Source organism: Oreochromis aureus, linkage group 18, assembly GCF_013358895.1.
Source record: "Oreochromis aureus strain Israel breed Guangdong linkage group 18, ZZ_aureus, whole genome shotgun sequence".
In the NCBI taxonomy this organism is placed as follows: Eukaryota; Metazoa; Chordata; class Actinopteri; order Cichliformes; family Cichlidae; genus Oreochromis; species Oreochromis aureus.
In genome coordinates, this window is record NC_052959.1 from 27,741,182 (window position 1) to 27,762,267 (window position 21,086).

Here is a 21,086-nt window from a genome sequence, read left to right on the forward strand (position 1 = left end):
CCCACTCAGGGTAAATGCACAAGTCGTTAATCTTGAGGTGCTGCTAATCAACAAAGAGAGGATGGAGGGAAGATGAAATGGTGAAGAGGTTGTGTTACCCACAGTTATTCAGCACTGGAATGAATTATTGCTGAAAACCAGCCAAATACTGAAGCTTCAGCAGGAAAATGTTTAATGAAGCTGCAGATCAAATAAGGACAAGGCTCATTACGTCTTCTATAACACGAGTGTCAAACATGAAGACTTGGGGCTGAAGAGCAGGTCATCTACTAATTAACAGGTTGGTGGTTTGATCCCTGGCTGCTCCAGTCTGCATGACAAATATCCTTTGGCAAGAGCTGCATCCATCATAGTGTGAATGTGTATGAATGTTAGATAGAAAGCACTTACGTAGAAACAGAATAGAAAAAGATGCTTTTACATTTTTGTTTTCTTTTTCTTCTTCTTCTTATTGATATTGTCATTATTTATTTATTTTTTACATATAGTTTTACTGGTAAAGGCTCCACCCCCCTGTGACCCTGAAATGGATAAATAGTTAAGAAAATGGATGGATGGTTGGGTTCTACTCATCCAACTCACTGGAGAATAAATTAGGCTGTCTGTGGTTTTTTGAACTAAAATGAGTTTGACACAATCATACTTCTTTTTTCCACAGAGGAGATGACCCTCACTGGTCATTAGAAAGAATTCAGGGCACTTTAGATTGGCTTCAATTTTTTAAGATCTAAAGGCTCCTTGACTTGACTCACCAGTGCCAGAACAGGAATGATGTATTTCCAAAAAAGTTTGAAGAAAATAATTGGTCAGGTGCTCAATAAAATCCATAATAAGGTCATAAGTTAGACTCTGAGTTGGAACAAATTTGAAGCTAAATTGCTTTTTTTTTTTAGACAACTTAAGCTAAAATGAGCCAGTGAGTTCGGTAAAGCGAGGGTTAGAGGGAGACCACTTTTACGTGGTCTTGGTCTCGACTGACTTTGGTCTTGGTCTTGTCTTGGTCTCGCTGTCTCGGTCTTGCTGTCTCAGATCGACATAGTGGTCGGGAGATTTGGAGTGAACAGTATCCATGACACACAACGTAACGTTCGATAATGTGTCATGCGCAAAAGCATCAGCTCTAAGAGCCGTGCTTAGAGAGTGCTTTGTAGTGAATCAGAAGAGTCGACTCCCATTGCGCGAGAGCCGGCTCCTCACTTAATTTCCTTTCGCTGCTCAGCTCTCACACAGTGGCTCAGCTATGCTCCAATCCCTCCATATTTTGGCCAATCACATGCAAGGATATAGGATAATATCATTATGTGAAAAACAGAGAGGGTGAGAGACGCGACAGTCAAGTGGAGCGTGCTACTGTCCTCTCAGTAAATGAGTGAGACATGAGACAGCGGTGAGGAGGACTGTGCGAGTGCATCACAAAAACACATAAATATGCCTGACACCCGTAAACGAAGCAGCATCTGGCTGCAGCTTAAAGACTTTTTTGTCTCGGTGTCAGTCTTGGTCTCGATACCCTCTGGTCTTGGTTTAGGCGGTCTTGACTAAAAGTCTAGGTTAGACTCGATTTTGTGTGTCATGTTGTGAGCCAATGGCTGTGATGGGGTTGGATTAATTGAGGGCAGCTGTATTTGAATACTCTAGTCTTCTTATATCCCACACTACAAACACTGCTGTGATATTTTGTCTCTCTGTGCAGGTATGTCTGATGGCCAGATCTAAGATGACTTGATTTAAATATGTTTATGGTGGATAGTTTTCTGCTCTGTGAATTGTATAATGGAGATGGGGTGATATTTTGTCTCTCTGTGCAGGACAGAGCCTACTATATGCCAAAGCCTAAAGGCAGGGTTGGGTTGCTGAGGCCAGAGTGATTACTTGGACGGTGTGTTTTATCCCTTTTGCAAGTGGGACACTGGAGTGTTTTATCCCTTCATATTTTTTGATCATTGTACTAATAAATTATCTTTTAGAATTTTATTGGTTGTCATCTTTTGCCCACGGCTGCAATGGTTGGTCAGACCTAGAATCTCTGTGTGTTACAGTAGTTTTTGTTAATTTGCTGAGGAATAATGGCAAATCTGAGCCCCAGACAGATGGTTTGGGGAATAAACAGTGTTATTTGTGAAGAATTTTATAAGTTAACAGGTGAAGGTACCTAGAAAGAAGTTAATATGAAACAGTATTAGGGATGGGTATTGATAAGATTTTCACGATTCCGATTCCATTTTCGATTCTGTTCAACGATTCGATTCTTTATCGATTCTCTTATCGATTCTTATTTTTTTAAAAAGGAGAACACTAAGGTCGATTAGCTTAGAACTTTGTTTTATATCTACTCTTTGAACAAGATAGAAATTTAGGAGTAACATGGCCTTACAAATCCAACAGTGAGCTCTTAAGAGATCCACAGCCTACGGCTCTTCAATGGGGTGTCACAGGGTCCCCAGGAAAAAAAATTGTAAATGTAAAATAATAAAATAAATATTCTTCTGTAGCAATAACAAAGTATAACATAAATTATTCTGTAGCAATTACACAAGAATAACCAGTAATGTCCCTGCCTACAATTAAACACATTCACTTACCGAAAATCGGGGGCATCTGCTGTGGCAAATGGGTGCAAGCCTTTGACCACAAACTTAGTCACTGCTCGGTGACATTCGTCTATCCTGGCCTGAAAGGAGACGCTACCGGTAGACTGCAGCGAGAACTGCCAGCCAGACTCTGTCTGTCTCTCTCATCATGGTCACCTAAATGCAGCGCACAGTAATGGCAGGTTTTGTAATAAGGCAGATCGCACTAACATAATATGCACTGTTAGCTGATTATTTACCTGCTGCATTAACGAGAGAGGACGTGCAAACGTTACCGCTGCTGCTGGGTTGAGATTCAAGAGTCCGGAGCGGAATTAAAACACGACATTCATTTAAGGTCATTATGTTGTTTTATGAGCAAATGCTTTTGCATATTCGTAGTGTTTCCTCCTTAAATGAAATATCTACTTTGCAAGTATTGCAAGTTGCCCTGTTGTCATCTGTTCTCGTAAAGTATAACCAAACTTTTGAGCGTTTGAGCCGCTTAGGCGCCTGCCAAGTAAATGACGAACGTGGTGACGCTCTTTCGGGCGACTGGAATCGATAAGGGATTGTTTGCAAAAATGGCAAACAATTCCAAGGAATTGAAACAGTGGGAACCGGTTCTCAACAAGAACCGGGTTTCGATACCCATCCCTAAACAGTATTATTCCCCAAATTAAACTCCATTATCTAATTTTACCCATGTTTCACTTGTTCTCAGAGCTGGCCCAGAGCAGCTGAGATCTGAATGAGAACAGCAGGTAGACGTGAGCCCAGACTTGGATTATACTGTAGCTGAAGTCATGAACTTTAATGATTTGTATGCCTGATTATCAAAATAAATAAGTTTACTTTGTCTGTGGAGGTTGGTTAAATATTTTTGGGAACAGTTGCTGGGTGAGCCCTATTTGGCTCTTATTGACAATTTATTTTTTTTAGCTCAGTCACGTAAGACTAACCTTTAAAGTTGACACAGTTTCTTGTATCGTGTAACTAATCCTTCTTGGTGTACTGGCCAACTAAACTGAAACTGTGAAACGTGAAAACAACATTTTAGTTAAGTAAAATAAAAATAACAAACAATATAATATATGTATATATATATATATGCAACAATACTCGTATCGATATTGAACCGTTCGATACAGTGCTTTCGGCTCGGTACGCATATGTATCGAACAATCCAAAATTTTTAATTTATTTTATCAACTTTTCTTCTGACGATGCTGTCTGTGTTGAGCGCTCAGTGGATCTGCGTTCGACTACTCCGCCTAGGCTGCACTGTCGAGTGCAGATCCACTGAGCGCAGCGCAAGCTAACAAGACGGAAGTTAAGCTCGTTGCAACATGGCAACTGCCTCAATGCTACCCGAAATTGAACCTCACCCACCCTCATTCAGATCCGGCGTTTGGAACTATTTTGGTTTTCATGTGAAGTATGACCCTGACAGTAAGCACATCATGGACAAAAGTAAAACAGTATGTCGGATGTGCAACGCAATGCTCAATTACATTGGTGGGAACTAGTGGGTTAGCGCAGTTAGCTCGTTAAGGTGTTGACGCCGTCCAGCCTCACACGGGGCTATCCGTTGTAACTCATTAACGGAGATTTGCCGCGTTATGGCGTTAGTGTCATTTTAACGAGATTAACGCTGACAGCACTAGTGGGAACACAACGAATATGACTGCACATTTACGCCGACATCATCCTAGTGCAAAGACAAGTGGAAGCAGACAAAAACAACAAGCATGCATGCTACAAACTTTACCCGAGTCATTTAGACAGCTGTTAGCACATGATTCTCCTTATGGGGACCTGATATGTTTAATGTGCTGCTGAGAATATACCCCAGAAGAAGCGTATAGTATAGCTTTTATTTTGGAAAGAGCCATTTCTCTGTAATAAACTCTCTTTTCCAAAGATGAGTGATTTCTTGATCTGATAGATTTATTTATTTTTGTATTATTTTGTTGTTTCAGCAACATTAAATTTAAAAACTGTACTTTTGAGTTAAAATATATATTTATAATTTTAATAAATGACAAATTAAAAAGGCATGAACATTTTTTTGTATCGAAAAAATATCGAACCGTGACACCAAAGTATCGAACCGAATTTTGTGTATTGTTGCACCCCTAATACATATTTATATATATATATATAATATCCTTATTTTTCTGTTAGTTTGGTTAAAAATACAACTTGCCTGATGAGGGATCGGTGGTTTATTGAGACTCTGGATGTCTACAAGACTGTGAGTCAACTGCTTTAACAATCTGTGTTTTTATTGTAGCAGTACTGTTTATGTTTTAAACTATAGTAACTGTGTAACAGATCACACGGCACCTTTTGTGAAAAAGAGACGTGATACAAAAATAAGCTGTTTCCCATCAACAGAACAAGCAGAAAAAATTAATTTGCTCCAAGTTTATTCACCTCCATCGTTCTTGTAGCAGAGATAAGTAAATTTTTCACACTGCCCAGATCCATCACATTCTGTGCAAAAATTAAATATGTTTCTGCTGGTCCACCATCCTCTGTCTTTTGATTCCTTGTTCTTTTTCCACTGTTCATCTTGATGTCAAGACTTCACCTGGTACAATAAGGGGTTGGATATGCAAGCTCATTCATTTACCAGTCAAATCAAACTGGGGGATGTGTGACACGATCAGACTCACACCAGGCAGTAACGGGCATAGCTGCTGCATATTTTGATAAGCACTTTGATCGCAGTTATTCAGTCATGCTGACCTGCTGACTAAATACTTTGTCTAACAGTATCACATACAACAGAACCTCAGTGAGAACTAAAAAAAGAACTCTGCATAAAGATGTGAAAAACTATGATTCTCATATATATTTACAGTATACAGTGCAGAGTATATTGAAAAACATCCATTTAATAATGTGATCACTTGTGTGTGCACTCCGTTCATTCATGTTATTTTAATTAACTAAAACCATTGAGTTAGCTGCCATCTGTAGATATCTAAATGCCTCACATGTATCTTTGGCGAATACACATGGGAGGCTCAAAGGCTACTTTAACTCCCTTTTAACTTTCTTTAACAAAGTTTATAAAATGCTAACAACATCTTACCTGAGTATGTAACTGGTCTTTTGTATAGACAGTGTGCTAAAACAAAAGACTTGAGAAATGTCCGAAATGAACAACCATTATAAATATATATTCATAAATATATATTCAAGTATTTATTGTCATTGTCGGAACAATGAAATTGTGTTTGGAGCTTCTACAACAGTAATAAATACAAAATTCCCCTTAGTCCCAAGTGTGACTATTTAACCCAGTGTGACTTCAGTGCAATGAGACGGTCCTTAGCAAAAACATGAGAATATGACAGGTAATGTTCATGGGACATTCAAACAAGCCCTGAGAAATATGACAAAGTGCAACAGTGCAACCCGTTCAATTATTGTACTGTGAGATATGATAAATGTCTATATTTCATACCAGTTCACAGCTATTAATAAGTTGGATGTAGTTATTGTCCGTGAGAGGGGGGCAGAGGGGGGCCAAGTTCAGGAGCCTCACAGCCTGTGGATACAGGCTGTTGGCCAATCTGGACGTTCTGGCCTGTATAGACCTGTACCTTCTCCCTGAGGGCAGCAGGTGAAAAAGGTGGTGCGCAGGGTGATGTTGGTCCCGCAGGATACTGTGCACCCTCCTCAGACAGCGAGTGGGAAAGATGTTGCTAATCTCTGGCAGAATCGTTCCAATAATTCTGTCAGCTTCTTTCACCACCCGCTGGAGTGCTTGCTGGTCGGCCTTGGTGCAGCTGGGGAACCACACTAGAAATCCGTACGTCAGAGCGCTGTTGATGGCGCAGTTGTAGAAATTCAACATCAGAGGTCTGGGAATGTGTGCGCTCCGCAGTCTCCTCAGGTAGTAGAGGCGCTGTTGGGCCTTCCGTACAGCTGAGGTGATGTGGTTGCCCCAGGACAAGTCCTCAGTCACAGTTACCCCCAAGAATTTAAAACTGCTCACCCTCTCCACCGCCTCACTGCCAATGAAGAGAGGCAGATGGTTGTTGTGACCTTTCCTCCGGAAATCTACAATAATCTCCTTGGTCTTTTTGGTGTTTAAGACCAAGTTATTGTTGCGGCACCATGACTCTAGTTGTTGCACCTCTGTCCTGTAGTTTGTCTCATCGTTGTTGGATATGAGTCCGAGCACTGTGGTGTCGTCGGCAAACTTCACAATGAGATTGGACGCGCAGGAGGAAATACAGTCATGAGTGAAGAGAGTGTATAGCAGAGGGCTCAGAACACACCCCTGAGGGGCACCGGTGTTGACCACAAGGGTGGAAGAGGTGTTCTTGCCCACTCTGACGCTCTGTCTGCGGTTAGTGAGGAAGTCCACGATCCAGTTGCACAGGGAGGGGTTGAGTCCCAGTTGATGGAGTTTGGGACGGAGTTTGTATGGCCGGATGGTATTAAAAGCCGAGCTGTAGTCTACAAAGAGGAGCCGTGCATAGGTGTTCTTGTGCTCCAGGTGCTCCAGTAGTGTGTGCAACACTGTGGCGATCGCATCCTCAGTTGACCGGTTCTCCCTGTATGCAAACTGGTGCGGGTCCAGAGATGGTGAAAGGGCAGCTCTGATGTGTTTAGTGACCAATCTCTCCAGGCATTTGGCAGGAATGGGGGTGAGTGCCACAGGTCTGAAATCGTTCAGACATGTGACATTTGGCTGTTTAGGGATGGGAACGATGGTTGCTGCTTTAAAACAGGATGGTACCAGTGAACAGGACAGCGAGGTGTTATATATAGAGGTGAAGACGTCCGCCAGGTCCGCAGCACAGTCTTTTAGCACCCGGCCCAGCACTCCATCTGGTCCGGCCGCCTTCCTGGTGTTAATGCTGCGGAACACACGCCTCAGCTCATGAGTGCTCAGGACTGGAGCAGGGTCGGTTGAGGGGAGTGGGGACAGGGCAGGGTCGGTGTTATCTCTATCAAAACGGGCATAAAAGAGGTTTAGGTCCTCAGCCAGAGTAGGACTGTCGGCTGAGGGTGATGGTGTTCTCCTCTTGCAGTCCGTGATAGCCCTGATGCCCTCCCAGACCTGTCTTGGGTTTGTGATGTTCTCAAGCCTGGCCTCGATGCGCCTCCTGTGCTGCTGCTTGGCAGTCTTGATGCCTCTTCTCAGGTTAGCCCTGGCAGCATTATATGCCTCCAGGTCCCCGGAATGGAAAGCGTTGTTCCTCATTCGGATAAGTTGTTGAACTCCGTGTGTCATCCAGAGTGGATTATTAGGGAACACACGGAGTCGTTTCCAGGTTGTTACATTGTCCACACAGAAACAGATGTAGTCCAAGACAGTGGAGGTGTAACTGTCCAATGCGACACGATTGTCAGTGTCCTGCTCCTTGAATACTTCCCAGTCTGTGCGGTAGAAACAGTCCTGGAGCATCGGAATAGCATCCTGCGGCCATGTTCTCACGGTTTTGGTTATAATCCCAGTACTCTTGATCTTTGGTGTGTATATTGGGTGTAGCAGAAGAGAGAGATGGTCTGACAGACCCAGGTGGGGATAGGCCTGGGCTCTGTATGCGTTCGCCATATTGGTGTACACCTGGTCCAAAGTTCTATCTCCTCTGGTAGCACACTTCACATTTCGGTGGAAATTGTGAAGTACAGATTTCAGGTCCGCGTGGTTAAAATCCCCAGCCGCAATAAAGACACTGTCCGGGTGTGCTACCAGGCTGTTATTGATGCTGTTGCTCAGTTGAGCTAACGCTAGCTTAGCATTAGCATCTGGTGGAATGTAAACAGCGCAGATGTAAACAGCAGAAAATTCCCGAGGGAGATAGAATGGACGGCACTTTAGCACCAACAGTTCTGCCTCTGCACTGCACAATCTGTCCGTTACCGTGATGTTCGTGCACCAAAAGTTGTTGATATAGATGCACAGCCCCCACCGGTCTTCTTACCAGAGTCCGCAGACCTGTCGGCTCGGTGAGCAGTGCGGCCTGCTAGCTCAATAGCCGCTGCGTCGGAATGGCGCTGTCCAGCCAGGTTTCAGTGAAGATCATGCACGAACAGTTGTTGAAAGTCCGTCGAGTGGCGATCTGCAGCCGTATTTCATCCAGTTTGTAACGGATTGAACGAGCATTGGAGAGGAATATGGTCGGGAGTGGTGGTTTGAACGGACTAGCCTTTAGCCGTGCCCACAGGCCTCCCCGCCTGCCTCTCTTCTGCCTCCGCCGCAGCGCCTCCTCCTGCGGCTCGCTGTTGCGGGTAGCCCGGGGGTTGCTTGACGATCTCCGGGGATGAGATACTCAGATGTTAGTTGAAGATCTCCACGACTTAGTTGTAATAGTTGTAGTAGATCATCTCGGTTGTACTGAAGTAAACCCAGACTGTGTGAAATAATACACAGTGCCACCAAAAGTGCAAAAATGTAGGAGCTCCGGGCCGCTGCGTCTATGCGCGCCGCCATCATTTAGCATTCACTAGGCGAATTTGAACCATTAAAGTTTGTTTTCATTTAATTGTTAATTTATTAATAAATCATCGCTGATTACTACAAAGTTATGAGAGCTGAAAAGGTTTTTAACCTTAAGTTTTAAGTGAACTGGAGACACGTTTCCCGCAGAGGGCTTCAGCTTTACAGTTGTCACCACTTAGTTTCATTCCCTCATTTTCTGTCTGCTTCACTGCCTCTTCAACAGGACGACAAAGGACGAGCAAACGCTGGAACACAGAAAAGGACGACTGATTAGTTAATACATTGAAAACTTGGCTGCAATTATATATTAAGCCATTCAGCCATGACTGCTTTAGGTTTATGTGATTGATTATGTAAGGTGTGAGTCATGAGTCTCTTGCTCTCTTCCACAGCATGTCTTTCATCCTGTCTTCCTTCTCTCACCCCAACTAGTCGCAGCAGATGGCCGCCTCTCCCTGAGCCTGGTTCTGCTGGAGGTTTCTTCCTGTTAAAAGGGAGTTTTTCCTTCCCACTGTCACCAAAGTGCTTGCTCATAGGGGGTCATATGATTGTTGGGTTTTTTCTCTCTATGTGTTATTGTAGGGTCTACCTTACAATATAAAGCGCCCTGAGGCGACTGTTGTTGTGATTTGGCACTATCTAAATAAAATTCAATTCAATTCAGTGTGGTCTCGTGAGAACCAAACGGCGCCTCTGTGTCAAAAGGAAAGCAGTGACTAAGTAACGTACTGAGCCCTCTCCTGTACTCACTCTACACCTATGACTGCACGGCCACTAGAAACTCCAACATCATTGTGAAGTTTGCGGATGACACTACAGTGGTGGGTCTTATCACCAACGGTGATGAGACGGCCTACAGGAGGAGGTCAGCGCCTGACCCACTGGTGTCAAGACAACCATCTCACCCTCAACGTCGCAAAGACAAAGGAGTTGATAGTGGACTTCGGAGGTGCAGGGAAGTACACACCCCATCACCATCAACGGCGCCGCTGTGGAGAGAGTGAGCAGCTTCCGCTTCCTTGGTGTACATCTGGCTGAGGATCTCACATGGTCAGTACACATAAACAAAACAGTGAAGAAGGCGCAGCAGCGCCTCTTCTTTCTCAGGAGACTGAAAAGATTCGGCATGAGCCCCGCATCCTCAGGACCTTCTATCGCTGTGCCATTGAGAGCATCCTCACTGGATGCATCACCACCTGGTATGGCAACAGCACCGCTTACAACCGCAAAAGCTCTCCAGAGAGTAGTGCGGTGCTCTGAACGGATAATTGGAGGTGAGCTTCCTCCTCCAAGACATCTACAGGAAGCGGTGCCTGAGGAAAGCAGGGAGGATCATCAAGGACTCCAGTCACCCCAGCCATAAACTCTTCAGACTACTTCCATCAGGAAGGAGGTTCTGCAGCATCCGGTCCCGTACCAGCAGACTGAGAGACAGCTTTTTCCACCAGGCCATCAGACTGCTGAACACGTCATAGACACCTCACCCTCACTACTGGAACTTCAACATTATGCACTCCATACTGTACATTAATGCCACTGTTTTGCACATGTCCAACTACCAACCTCTGCACATTTTATATATCTTATTTTATTGTTTACTCTATTTCATTTGTAAAATATGTATATACACACTCACACACACACACACACACGTAGAAAAACATATTTAGTATACACATCCAATAATGCATATACTCTTATATATTGTACATATATTTATTACTTTCAGATTTAGCCATTCTTATATTTTTGCTTGTTTTACGTTATTGTATTTTTGCACAACTCTTGCTTGAGAAGCTCAAGACACAAAGATTTCACTCACATGTACTGTACCAGTGTACCTGCACATGTGACGTGACAATAAAAGTGATTTGATTTGATTTGATTTGATAAAGTTAAATGTCTAAAAGTCTATAATAAACTGCTAGCATATAATCATAGTGTACAGCAGTTCATACAACTAAAAGTTACCGGATTCAGAGCCATGCTTTGTTAAAATCAAATCTGCATCTTTACCTCTACAAAATATTGCAGTTTTATAAGCTCCCAGTGCATAGCTGTGCTCATTTGTGATAGAGGAGGGACGAACCATCATAACATGAAATAACGAAGATAAATATTTACATTTTTCTAATTCTCAAGCCATGAAATATAGGACAAAAGACCATCAGTGAAAGAAGAGCCTATTTGTCAGATTTGTAAAATTAAACAATATTAATGGGTTAACAAGTTTTGTTGAACTTGCCTTTGAACTAAGCCACACTTTTCAGTGTCACATCGGTGAATTACCATAGCTGGCTGGCTTTATTCTTTTATATGCTATGTATTGATTCTACTAAAAGAAGAAGAAAAAGGTCGGTGTTAACAGTGTGTGGCAAAATGGCAGGAGTATCTTCACTGAGCACTGACCTGTCTGAAGGTGCCTGGTGTTAAATACATCTGTACAGCTGCGAACAGTGGTACCATGAGAACAGACGACAGAGTCATGGCCCATCCTAGTGTGTACGCCCAGTCTGGGTAAACGTATGAGTTGTTAATCTTGAGGTGTCGATAATCAACGAGGTACAAGATGAAGGAAGACTGGAAAGGTTGGGTAAAACACAAAATAAAATTTAGATACATAGTTGTTACATGGTTATATCCCGTAATTACAATAATTACTGAAAGAGATGAAGGCAACGTTAAAATCAGTAATGAGGATTAGACTAGTGAATAATTGCCATCTCACTTTGATGCAGTTAAATTTTGAAACTGTAACAAACATAAATTGTGATCAACTTGTTAAAATATATCACCATCTATCCAGCTGTTATCATTACAGGCATGAAATTAACTGGAGATGCAACTTTAAATTATAGTAACAGAATTCCAGCTGGTGAGCACTGACAATGCATGTCATAATTCACAAGCCATACTCAAGGTACACACTTAAAAGTAATCTGTTGCGTGAATTTAAATGTTTTGGACTCACAAGTGTCAGCAGAGGAATGATGTATCTCCAGCACAGATTAAAGAAGGCAGATGGTTTCTGTCCTGCCATGTCCAGAATAATGTTGGAAAAACGTTCAGCACCTGTTGGAAGTTCAAAGGTTCATGTATAGATATGGTATAAAACCTTTTTCTTAATTGCGCCATTTATGGAAAGCAGTTAACACCATTTTAAAAGCTTTGGGTCTCCAGTGAATCACGGGGGAAGCCAATTTTGGAAATGGAGAAAACTTGAAACGGTGAACCTTCCCAGGAGTGGACAGCCTACCAAAAGTACCCCAAGAGGACACTGGTGACTCATCTGGGAGGTCACAAAAGAGCCTAGAACAACCTCTCCAGGAGCCACATGTCTCAGTTAAGCTCAGTATTTATAATTCAACAGTAAGAAAGACACTGGGTAAAAATGGCATCCTACTTTGCTCAGTGTGGCTTTTACGCATTTTGTCTGAAAACCAAATAAATTATGTGCTGCATTTGGGTTTCTTGGCTATTTTTCTACTTGGCTACTCACTCAGCGTTTGACCATCTGCTCATTAGGGTAATGTCTTCTATATGTAGTCAAATACTCACCAAAAATCCAGGCTATAGCCACACACTGACAAACAGCCATACAATCCTGACAAGCTCTGGTGCAACCGTAGTAATCAATAAGCTGGAATATGTATATTCCTCCCTGGTGGAGAATGAGAGTTTTAATAATTAACAAAGTTTAGAAAAACAACCAGCATTTTAAGCATTTATTTATTTGTTTTTACCTCGGTGACCATGGTCAGATGTACGAGAAAGAAGGCTGAACAGAAGATAAGGACAAAGATCTCATGCCTCACCGGAGCACGAAACAACGTCGGAAACAAGTCACTGATGGAGGTGATGACACTCTCTACTGTCACAAACTAGAGACAGGATTATGAGTGACTGTTTTCAAGTTTATATTCAACTGAACAGTTGATAGTTAATAAACAGTCAGTACAACATTCCTACATGTGTGTCGACACTGAGCAGAATGAGCATCAGGAAAAAGCAGACGGTCCAAAACTGTGGCAAAGGCATCATCGCTGTAGCCTGAGGGTAAGCAATGAAGGCCAGACCTGGACCTGTGAATCACAGTTAAACAAGAACGAAGTCTATACTCACCATAAAACATTAATACAAAACCTTGTTCAAATTAATACTTGCTTTCACTACTCTTTTGCTTCAAAATACATCAACAGAGCTGAAAGAGCCTAAAACCTTGTACTTCACTGTGAATCTTTTTATCATCATCATCATCAACTTTATTTATAAAGCACTTTTAAACAACCACAGCTGACACAAAGTGCTGTACATTAGAACTGTAAAATAAAATTACATTAGATATAACTAAAAACCAAATAAAAGAAGAGTGAAATCATTAATTAAATAACTACTTCAATTAAAAGAGAAACTAAGTCTCACTGAGGTTAAAAGCCAAGGAATAAAAGTGAGTTTTAAGACGCGATTTAAAAGTGGACAGTGAAGGGGCCTCTCTAATGTGCATGGGCAAATTATTCCATAATTTTGGAGCCACAATAGAGAAGGCCCTGTCCCCTCTGAGCTTCCTCCTGGATCTCGGTACCTCCAGGAGCAGCTGGTCAGCTGACCTTAGAGACCGACAGGGTGTGTGGAGATGAAGAAGCTCAGAGAGGTAAGGCGGGGCAAGAATGTGAAGGCATTTAAAAACAAACATAAGAATTTTAAAATTAACTCTAAAAGACACAGGCAGTCATTTATATACAAGAAGTTATACCTGACTCAGCCACAGCATCCACAGTTACACCCTGTTTCTCTGCCATGAATCCCAGTACAGAGAAGACAACAAACCCAGCAACAAAACTGGTTCCACTGTTCAGCAGACACAGCCAAAAGCAGTCTCTGGGGGACAAAGTAAAGCAATCATAAAGTCTGTATTTTTTTCATATAATTGGATATATAATAGTTCCAATAATAAATCCAATAAAGGTGACAATTCATGTAACTTTTACCTACTTATAACAGTTATTGTTGTAATCATTGTAGCTGCCCAGAACATTTAGAGTCCCCATTGTCAGGCTGTAGGAGAAGAATATTTGAGAGCCTGCCTCAGTCCAGACCTGTAACAGAAAAATACATATGTATCAGATGTATGCATCAGAAAAGGCTGTATTCTACTTGAAATTGGTTTTTATGACAATGTTTATATGTTGGTTAGCTCAATCAAAGGTTCTATAGCAGAGTCAGTAGTTTTAATTTAATGATACTTATGGAAGTTTGTCATGCTGGCATGCTTAACCAGGATGGTGTACATGAAATTAAGTAAGCAATATACCTCAAGGTTAGCCAGCTGGTTCACATCTGGATACAGGTAGAAGTAAATTCCTTCCCATGCTCCTGGTAAAGTCAGCCCTCTAATGAGCAGTATTAGGAGTATCACATAGGGAAATGGGGCTGTGAAATAGGCTACCTGAAAAGAAAAAAAATAAGTTTATTTAAAGTTTTGTGATGCAAATAAAGAGTTAAGCTTAAAGTTATCAAAATACTTCCAATGACCTTTCCAGAAGATCTGACACCTTTCCAAATGCTGAAGTAACAGAACACCCAGCTGGCCAGTAAACAAAGAGCCAGCTCCCACCTCACACTGCCCATTTCCTCGATACCTGCAGACATGCCCAGCATCCGATGCCTCAGAGAGGGGAAATTAGGAAAAACAAAAATCATGTTTTTAATTAATTTATAATTTATTATGTTAAATTAAAGCAATTACTGGATGTATACAGAAACTTGCAGCGATTGCATCAGAATGCAAATTTTACTCATGAGAGCTCTTTAAATTATAAGTACATTGGACTCACTCCCAGAACTCGACTGCAGCAGAGGTGGCGTTGGTTAGATTTGCAGTCCCATTAGATGAGTAAAGACCAAGACAGTTAGCTGGATTGGGGTGAGATAAGTAACTTATAACAACAATAATAGTAATACATTTTATTTATAGGCACCTTTCAAAAGCCTCAAGGTCACCTTACATTAGTACAGCAATTTAAAAAGACATACACAACTAAATGGGAATAAAATACACAACTAATACCCCAAAACAAAAGCATAGAAAAATTCTAGAATTCTAACCATAGAGAAGAGATTTACAGTAATCAAGACGAGATATGACAAGAGCATTGACAAGTATGGCAGTATTGTGTGAGTAAGTGAGAAATGAAAGCAGTTAATATTGCGAAGATGAAGGTAGGCCGACTGGGTGATATTGTTTATGTGCTGTGAAGGAGATAGTACTATCGATGATGAAATCCAGACTCTCAACCTGTAGGGAAGGTATGCAAAGGGAATTATCGATAGATAATGAAAAACTGTTAGATTTAGACAGAGTAGATGTTGTAACAATAAGAAAACATTCAGTTTTATTACCATTAATTTCAACCAAACATTCAGAAACAGATGTGGGTGGGACAGTGGCAGTGGGTTTGGTATAGAAACAGAGGTGGGTGTCATCTGCATAACAGTGAAATTAAATGAAATTATTGCAGAAAGGCAGAGATAAACTGAATTAACTAACTGGATTGTGATCTGTGTATGCAGTTGCACAAACTGTGAACAACTGGAGAGGTATCAGGGAAACCAAGCAAATGCCATATTGTTGATGCCAATACAGGCTGATCTATAGAGTAGGATATGATGGGAGATTGTATCGAAAGCTGCAGTAAGATCAAGGAGAATGAGAATGGTGATGAGTCTGGAATCACCTACGGGTAAAAGATCATTTGTAACTTTCACAAGAGCTGTTTCTGCACTGGAAATGAACATAAACCAGATTGAAACGCTTCATTTAAATTATTTCCAGTAAGGTGTTTATGAACCTATAAACCAACTGTTCAAGAATTTTGGAAAGGAAAGGCAGAGTCTAAATTTTTAAATTGTTTGGGTCTGAACCATTTTTTTCAGCACTGGAGTAATTATTTCAGTTTTTAAAAGTGCTGGAACAGAACCAGAGATAAGGAAGGAGTGTACAATATTAGTGATAAGTGGGCCAAGAGAGGGGAAGGAAAGTTTAACAAGATTGGAAGGCAGTGGATCAAGTTGACATGTCATTGACTTTATGTCACTGAAGATGATAGATAAAAATATACAAAGTGATTACAGTCATTACTTGCGACTTACATATATATATTTACAAATCTAAAACTGTTGCTAATAACATGCCTTTTTTGCTGATTGAATTTTGCCTTACCTGTATTCCAGGTGTTCTCACAGCTGACCCATGGGAGCTGGGAGCTGAATGAAAACACGAGGTAGAAGAGAGCCCAGACTTGTATTAAAATGTAGCTAAAGTCATAAAGTTTCATTATGAAAGCTCCATATCCAATTCCTATAATGGAAATAAAAATGATGGTTAAAATGTTGTCATCTGTGGAGCTAATACAACATGAGCATTGAAAACTTATTTTCCCTGCTGATTTAATATTTTAATTGAACAAATTCACCTTGTGCCAGTGGACACAGTTTCCTCCAGCAGGTGATAAATCCTTCTTGAGTGTACTGACCAAATGAAGTCTCCATTAGGAACAATGGTATTCCACACACCACAGCTAAGAGACAATATGGCACCAGAAAGGCACCTGAGAATATTCAAACCAAGATGATTATGTAGCATCGAATGTGATCTTTTTTATGCTACTCAAGGCAATGATCCTTTTAATTCACCTCCACCATTCTTGTAGCAGAGATAAGGAAATCTCCACACGTTGCCCAGACCCACCACATTTCCTGCAACGACCAGAAGATATTCTGTTTTGTTTGCCCACCGTCCTCTGTCTCCAGCAGTGTTCTGACTTCGCTTTACTCTTCCTTTGTTCATCTCAAGATGAAGGACTTCGCCTGTTGTGCAGTGGAGAGCTTTAAGTGTTTTGATGTAGTTTCATTAAGTTATGAACAATATAAATAGAACAATATAAATTATTATAACGCTTTGGGAATGCGCGTGGCAGTTGACCGGTAACAGTCATGCATTAGGCACTTTGCCGTCTCCGCAGGGTGCACTCCAATTACGCGCGATGACTTTACTTTTTCCCCCTTTGTCCCCGAAATCTGTGTAGTTATCACAAAAATAAGATTTTAGTAAATCATTTGGGTCACAGTAATTTGGCCAGGTGTGATGAAAGGGTTAATATTGGAAAATTAACAGTCGGAATCAGAGTTACCAGATATGCGTTCCTGCGTTGGCAAAACGTCCTACCGTACGTACTTGATGCACATTCCTGCTGTCATACAATTCCAGCATAAATTTTGCAGATATGCCCCTGTTTGCAGATATCTTGTATGAAAATTCACACTTGGAATTTGTCGCTTTTTATGGAGTTTTCGCAGTGAAGAGAACTGAAACCGTTAATCAGCAGCCGAGACAGCAGTTAAATCCTTCAGCATCCTGCAGGTGTATTTGCGCAAAGATCGCCTGCAAACCGGTGATTGGAGATGTTCGGGAGGTTCGAAACTCGTCTCGCCTTTCTACACAACTTAATTAAATCTGATTGGATCTCGAACATTTTTATCTCCTTTTTATTCTTTGACGAAAGTGTGAAATTTCATCACAGCTTTTTGTCCTGCAGTTTCAAAATAATTGCATTTTCAGTAACCAAACAACAATACACATAGATAACTAAAACAATAAAGTCACATAGACAAAGACGAGACAGACAGTTACGTCCTTTGAAATTAAAGGTTTGGCTTTAAGTCTGATTTGATTCTATTTTCAAGACTTGCGGACTTTTCGACCACTTACAGACACTTACAGGAGGAAGCTAACCATATTTTTTTTAATGCTTGCAGACCTTGATAGCGGTGCCAGTTTTATAGCGACTTACAGACTTGTGAAACTGGTTGAGTTGAAGAGCCAAACCATTTCATAATTTAGTTGTCGTCTTGTTTTCGTCAGAAAAAAAAGGTCGTTGACAAAACTAATATTGGTCAACGAAAGTAACACTGCTTTAAAGAAGGAGCAGACCCGGAGAAAACGCGAGTGTTTACAGGTATTTGTGAGAAAGTGAATAAACCAAAAACATTTGCAATGACACTTTCCTTTGTTAGTGTTGTCAAAACTCACTCTCAACAACTCTCAAAATATCTTCAGACTGTTTCAAAGTGTTTTCATTATTAATTATATCATTATTTATCATTACCCAAAAAGATAAACATCAGTCAGGATCTTTGAACATTTTAAAGATTTTTCTGAAAGGATTAATTAGCGTTGAGGATGGATTCGCTGCTGGGGGAAAAGGCACCCCTCACACACAAAAAGAAAATTAAATTTCTTGAACTTTGTAACATCCAGGTTCTTACCTGTTCGTTAAGAGATGAAGTATTAACCCTGACTTCAAGTCCAAGTGTCTACTACTGATGAATTCGGCCCTCCTCTTTTTAAATGCTGTTTGGTGGCACGTGTTTGGGCTGGAAGTCCAACATTTGATCTTTATAATGTTTTAAATTATTAATTAACAGACAGTTCTGCCTGAATATGTATGTTTAAACGAGTCACCCTAGGCCTGCTTTCAGTGTGAACATTAAACTTAAGGTCACATGTTTGTCAGAGTGACCTATTCAAATCAGGCAGAGACATAAACAATAACTTATTGTGGATGTGGATTGTAGATGTACTTCTGTACTTTTTCTGTCTTCTTCCTGTTTTTGATTTTCTAAATGTTTTAAGGTGGTTTTATTGTGTAACTATCTAGTTGTAGTTATTAGGGGACTGGGTAGGTTGAGATTGTTCTGTCTCCTGCAGCAGGTGAATCGGTGGGCACAGTCTACCCTTTCCTGTACCTTCACTGTGTCGTGTGATCAGAATATTGAGGGTGAGAACAAAACAACCATAGTGTAAGCGAGTTGGTCAAACAGTTGATTTTAATGAACACACGTGCGGGGAGACCATTACTGCACACAATTGGCGTGGATCTCCACCCAAAAATACACTTCAGATTGCTTTTATAATATCAGGGTATTATGACGCCCCCTCATGCGTTTACAAACACATAATTTGCATCTTAAGAACATTATTTGCCTCTTCTACAGACACTGATCAATTTTAAGAGATAACTGCAGACACAGAAGTTCCCCTTTCTGGCATCCTCTTCCAAATATGGTGATGAGGTCCCCATGGACTTGTCCTCCTCTTTGGCCCATCTTCTGTCACCTGTTACTAGGCAAACTCAAATGCAACAAGAAGCTGAATACATTCAGGCCTTTGCTCAGCTACTATTTTACTGTAACAATATACTCAGCATATAAGCTTTTAAGATTATAAATTTAACTCAACGATTTAAGTGGTTGTAACTGCACCTGTAATAAACATGTTAATATTTGATTATTATAACCCCTGTAATACAAATTATAACATCATGCCAGCAACTTCAATAAATGCTTGGATGAAATGATAATTAATGCAATAATAAAGATGATGGTTATGTAAAATAATCCCTGTAATTCCACACTGCCTCTAAATACAAATAAGGCAACATTTCCATGACTTACAGTATCCCGCATATCATTCCTTCCCTCTGACTGTCCCTCTTCACGCAGACCACTCCAGTTACTCTCCTGCAGCAGTTCCACTCCGACCAGCCTAATTTAGTCAGACGTGCTATGTTATAAATAAACCTTTTAATACACTCATCACGTGTCTGAGTCTGCTTTCTAGGTCACCGTGAGCATTGCTTATGACAGAACGATCTGGCCAACCCATTGGCGCCACGCGCCCAATACATTTACCGTCAACGCGCAATTTCAGGCAACATGAAAAGTCCTAAGCACCGTGGTTCAGTCATCATATTTTCTGTCATCATACGACAGATGGACCACGTTGAGCTTAGACGGTGAGAGATCTGAAATAAATTATTATACAAACAAATCTGTCTAACTGCCTTCATTCGGACCAAGAGAACATAGGATAAAGTTCTGCTCCATTATAGTGCTTACGCCTAGGCAGGGTAAATGTACAAGTTGTTTCTAATCAACCAGGTAAAAGATGGAGGCTATCTGAAAAGGTGAGGATGTTATGCCAGCCACAGTTATTCAGCAATTAAGTGTATCATTGCTGAATAACAGAGGGAATCTTGACTCCTCGTAGGAAAAGTGTTTAATCAATCTGAAGTATTTAGTTTTAGTGACAAAAACTAAACCTTTACACCCCAAAAAGCTGATTCTGTTCATCTGGACGTTTTGGGAATTCCTTACCTGGATGATTGAGCGTGCATCAACACATAAACTTTTACACCTTTCAGCTGTGATCTGTACATTTTAATGAGCATGCAATGACAGTAAACTCAGTAAGTGTTCTTCTTAAGACACGTTAAGGAGTAACTGTTACTGCCTGTTGCATATTTTGATAAGTACTTAGATTATACTTACACAATCACACACTGGAAACAAAACAAAACTGTGCATGAAGTATAAAGCGATTTTGCTATGACAAGAGAACATGCTGAGCCTAGTGAGTAATATCAGAGTCACTTAAAGCCTTTAGACAACGGAGCCTTAAAATTCACTGAAATATTTTGTGCGTTAAAAACATTTTTTGAACTCGCTCATTTTTAACACCGACTGCGTAATTTTGCAGGACGAATTTGTGGCATTTACTTTTTCAGAGTGTCAAAGGAAAACCTGGAAGGAGAGCAAGAAACACAAACTCAGTTTATTTCGTGTACACGGGCGAAGCTTACTGCGTGGCAAGACACAAGCAAGTCGCGCAGAGCCTCAGTCCGTTCTTTATTTTATAGCAGAGAATAGATTACACAGCATCTCTAGGTGGAGCATACGTAATAGAAAAACATCTCTAGATATGGTTATCGCATGAGTGGCCGTTATCCAAAAGACAAGAGGAACTAGTATCTTTTGTCATATCAGCTTCAGGTTGGAACTGTCTCTGCCTGAGTGTGTGTGACTTTGTAACTTCTGTTCCTTAATCTGTAGGTTGCAGGCACATCATGTTCTCACAAGATATTATACTTAAGCAAAATAAAAGTTATCAAAGTAAGTAAATGTAAAAATCTCTTAACATTCCCTCC

General features: G+C 40.9%; 1 protein-coding gene across 5 annotated transcripts; it reads right to left on the bottom strand.

Moving 5' to 3' along the window:
* Positions 1-5,198: 5,198 nt before the first annotated feature.
* On the bottom strand, positions 5,199-19,763 carry LOC116328114 (sodium- and chloride-dependent GABA transporter 3-like). 5 transcript variants are annotated; one of them, XM_031749819.2, is made up of 16 exons: positions 19,555-19,763; positions 16,735-16,908; positions 16,515-16,649; positions 16,262-16,399; positions 14,877-14,955; positions 14,575-14,707; positions 14,354-14,488; positions 14,035-14,138; positions 13,796-13,920; positions 13,012-13,124; positions 12,786-12,923; positions 12,601-12,703; positions 12,014-12,114; positions 11,452-11,622; positions 9,063-9,287; positions 5,199-5,748 (listed from the first exon to the last, which is right to left on the bottom strand). In XM_031749819.2, exons 2-15 carry the CDS (start codon positions 16,886-16,888, stop codon positions 9,153-9,155), a joined length of 1,764 nt encoding a protein of 587 aa, XP_031605679.2. In that variant the 5' UTR covers positions 16,889-16,908; positions 19,555-19,763; the 3' UTR covers positions 5,199-5,748; positions 9,063-9,152. The 5 variants fall into 5 exon arrangements, with proteins under 5 accessions (XP_031605679.2, XP_039457572.1, XP_031605678.2 ...); XM_039601638.1 differs by lacking the exon at positions 19,555-19,763 and adding an exon at positions 18,367-18,837; XM_031749818.2 differs by lacking the exon at positions 19,555-19,763 and having other exon boundaries at positions 16,735-17,212.
* Positions 19,764-21,086: the final 1,323 nt, after the last annotated feature.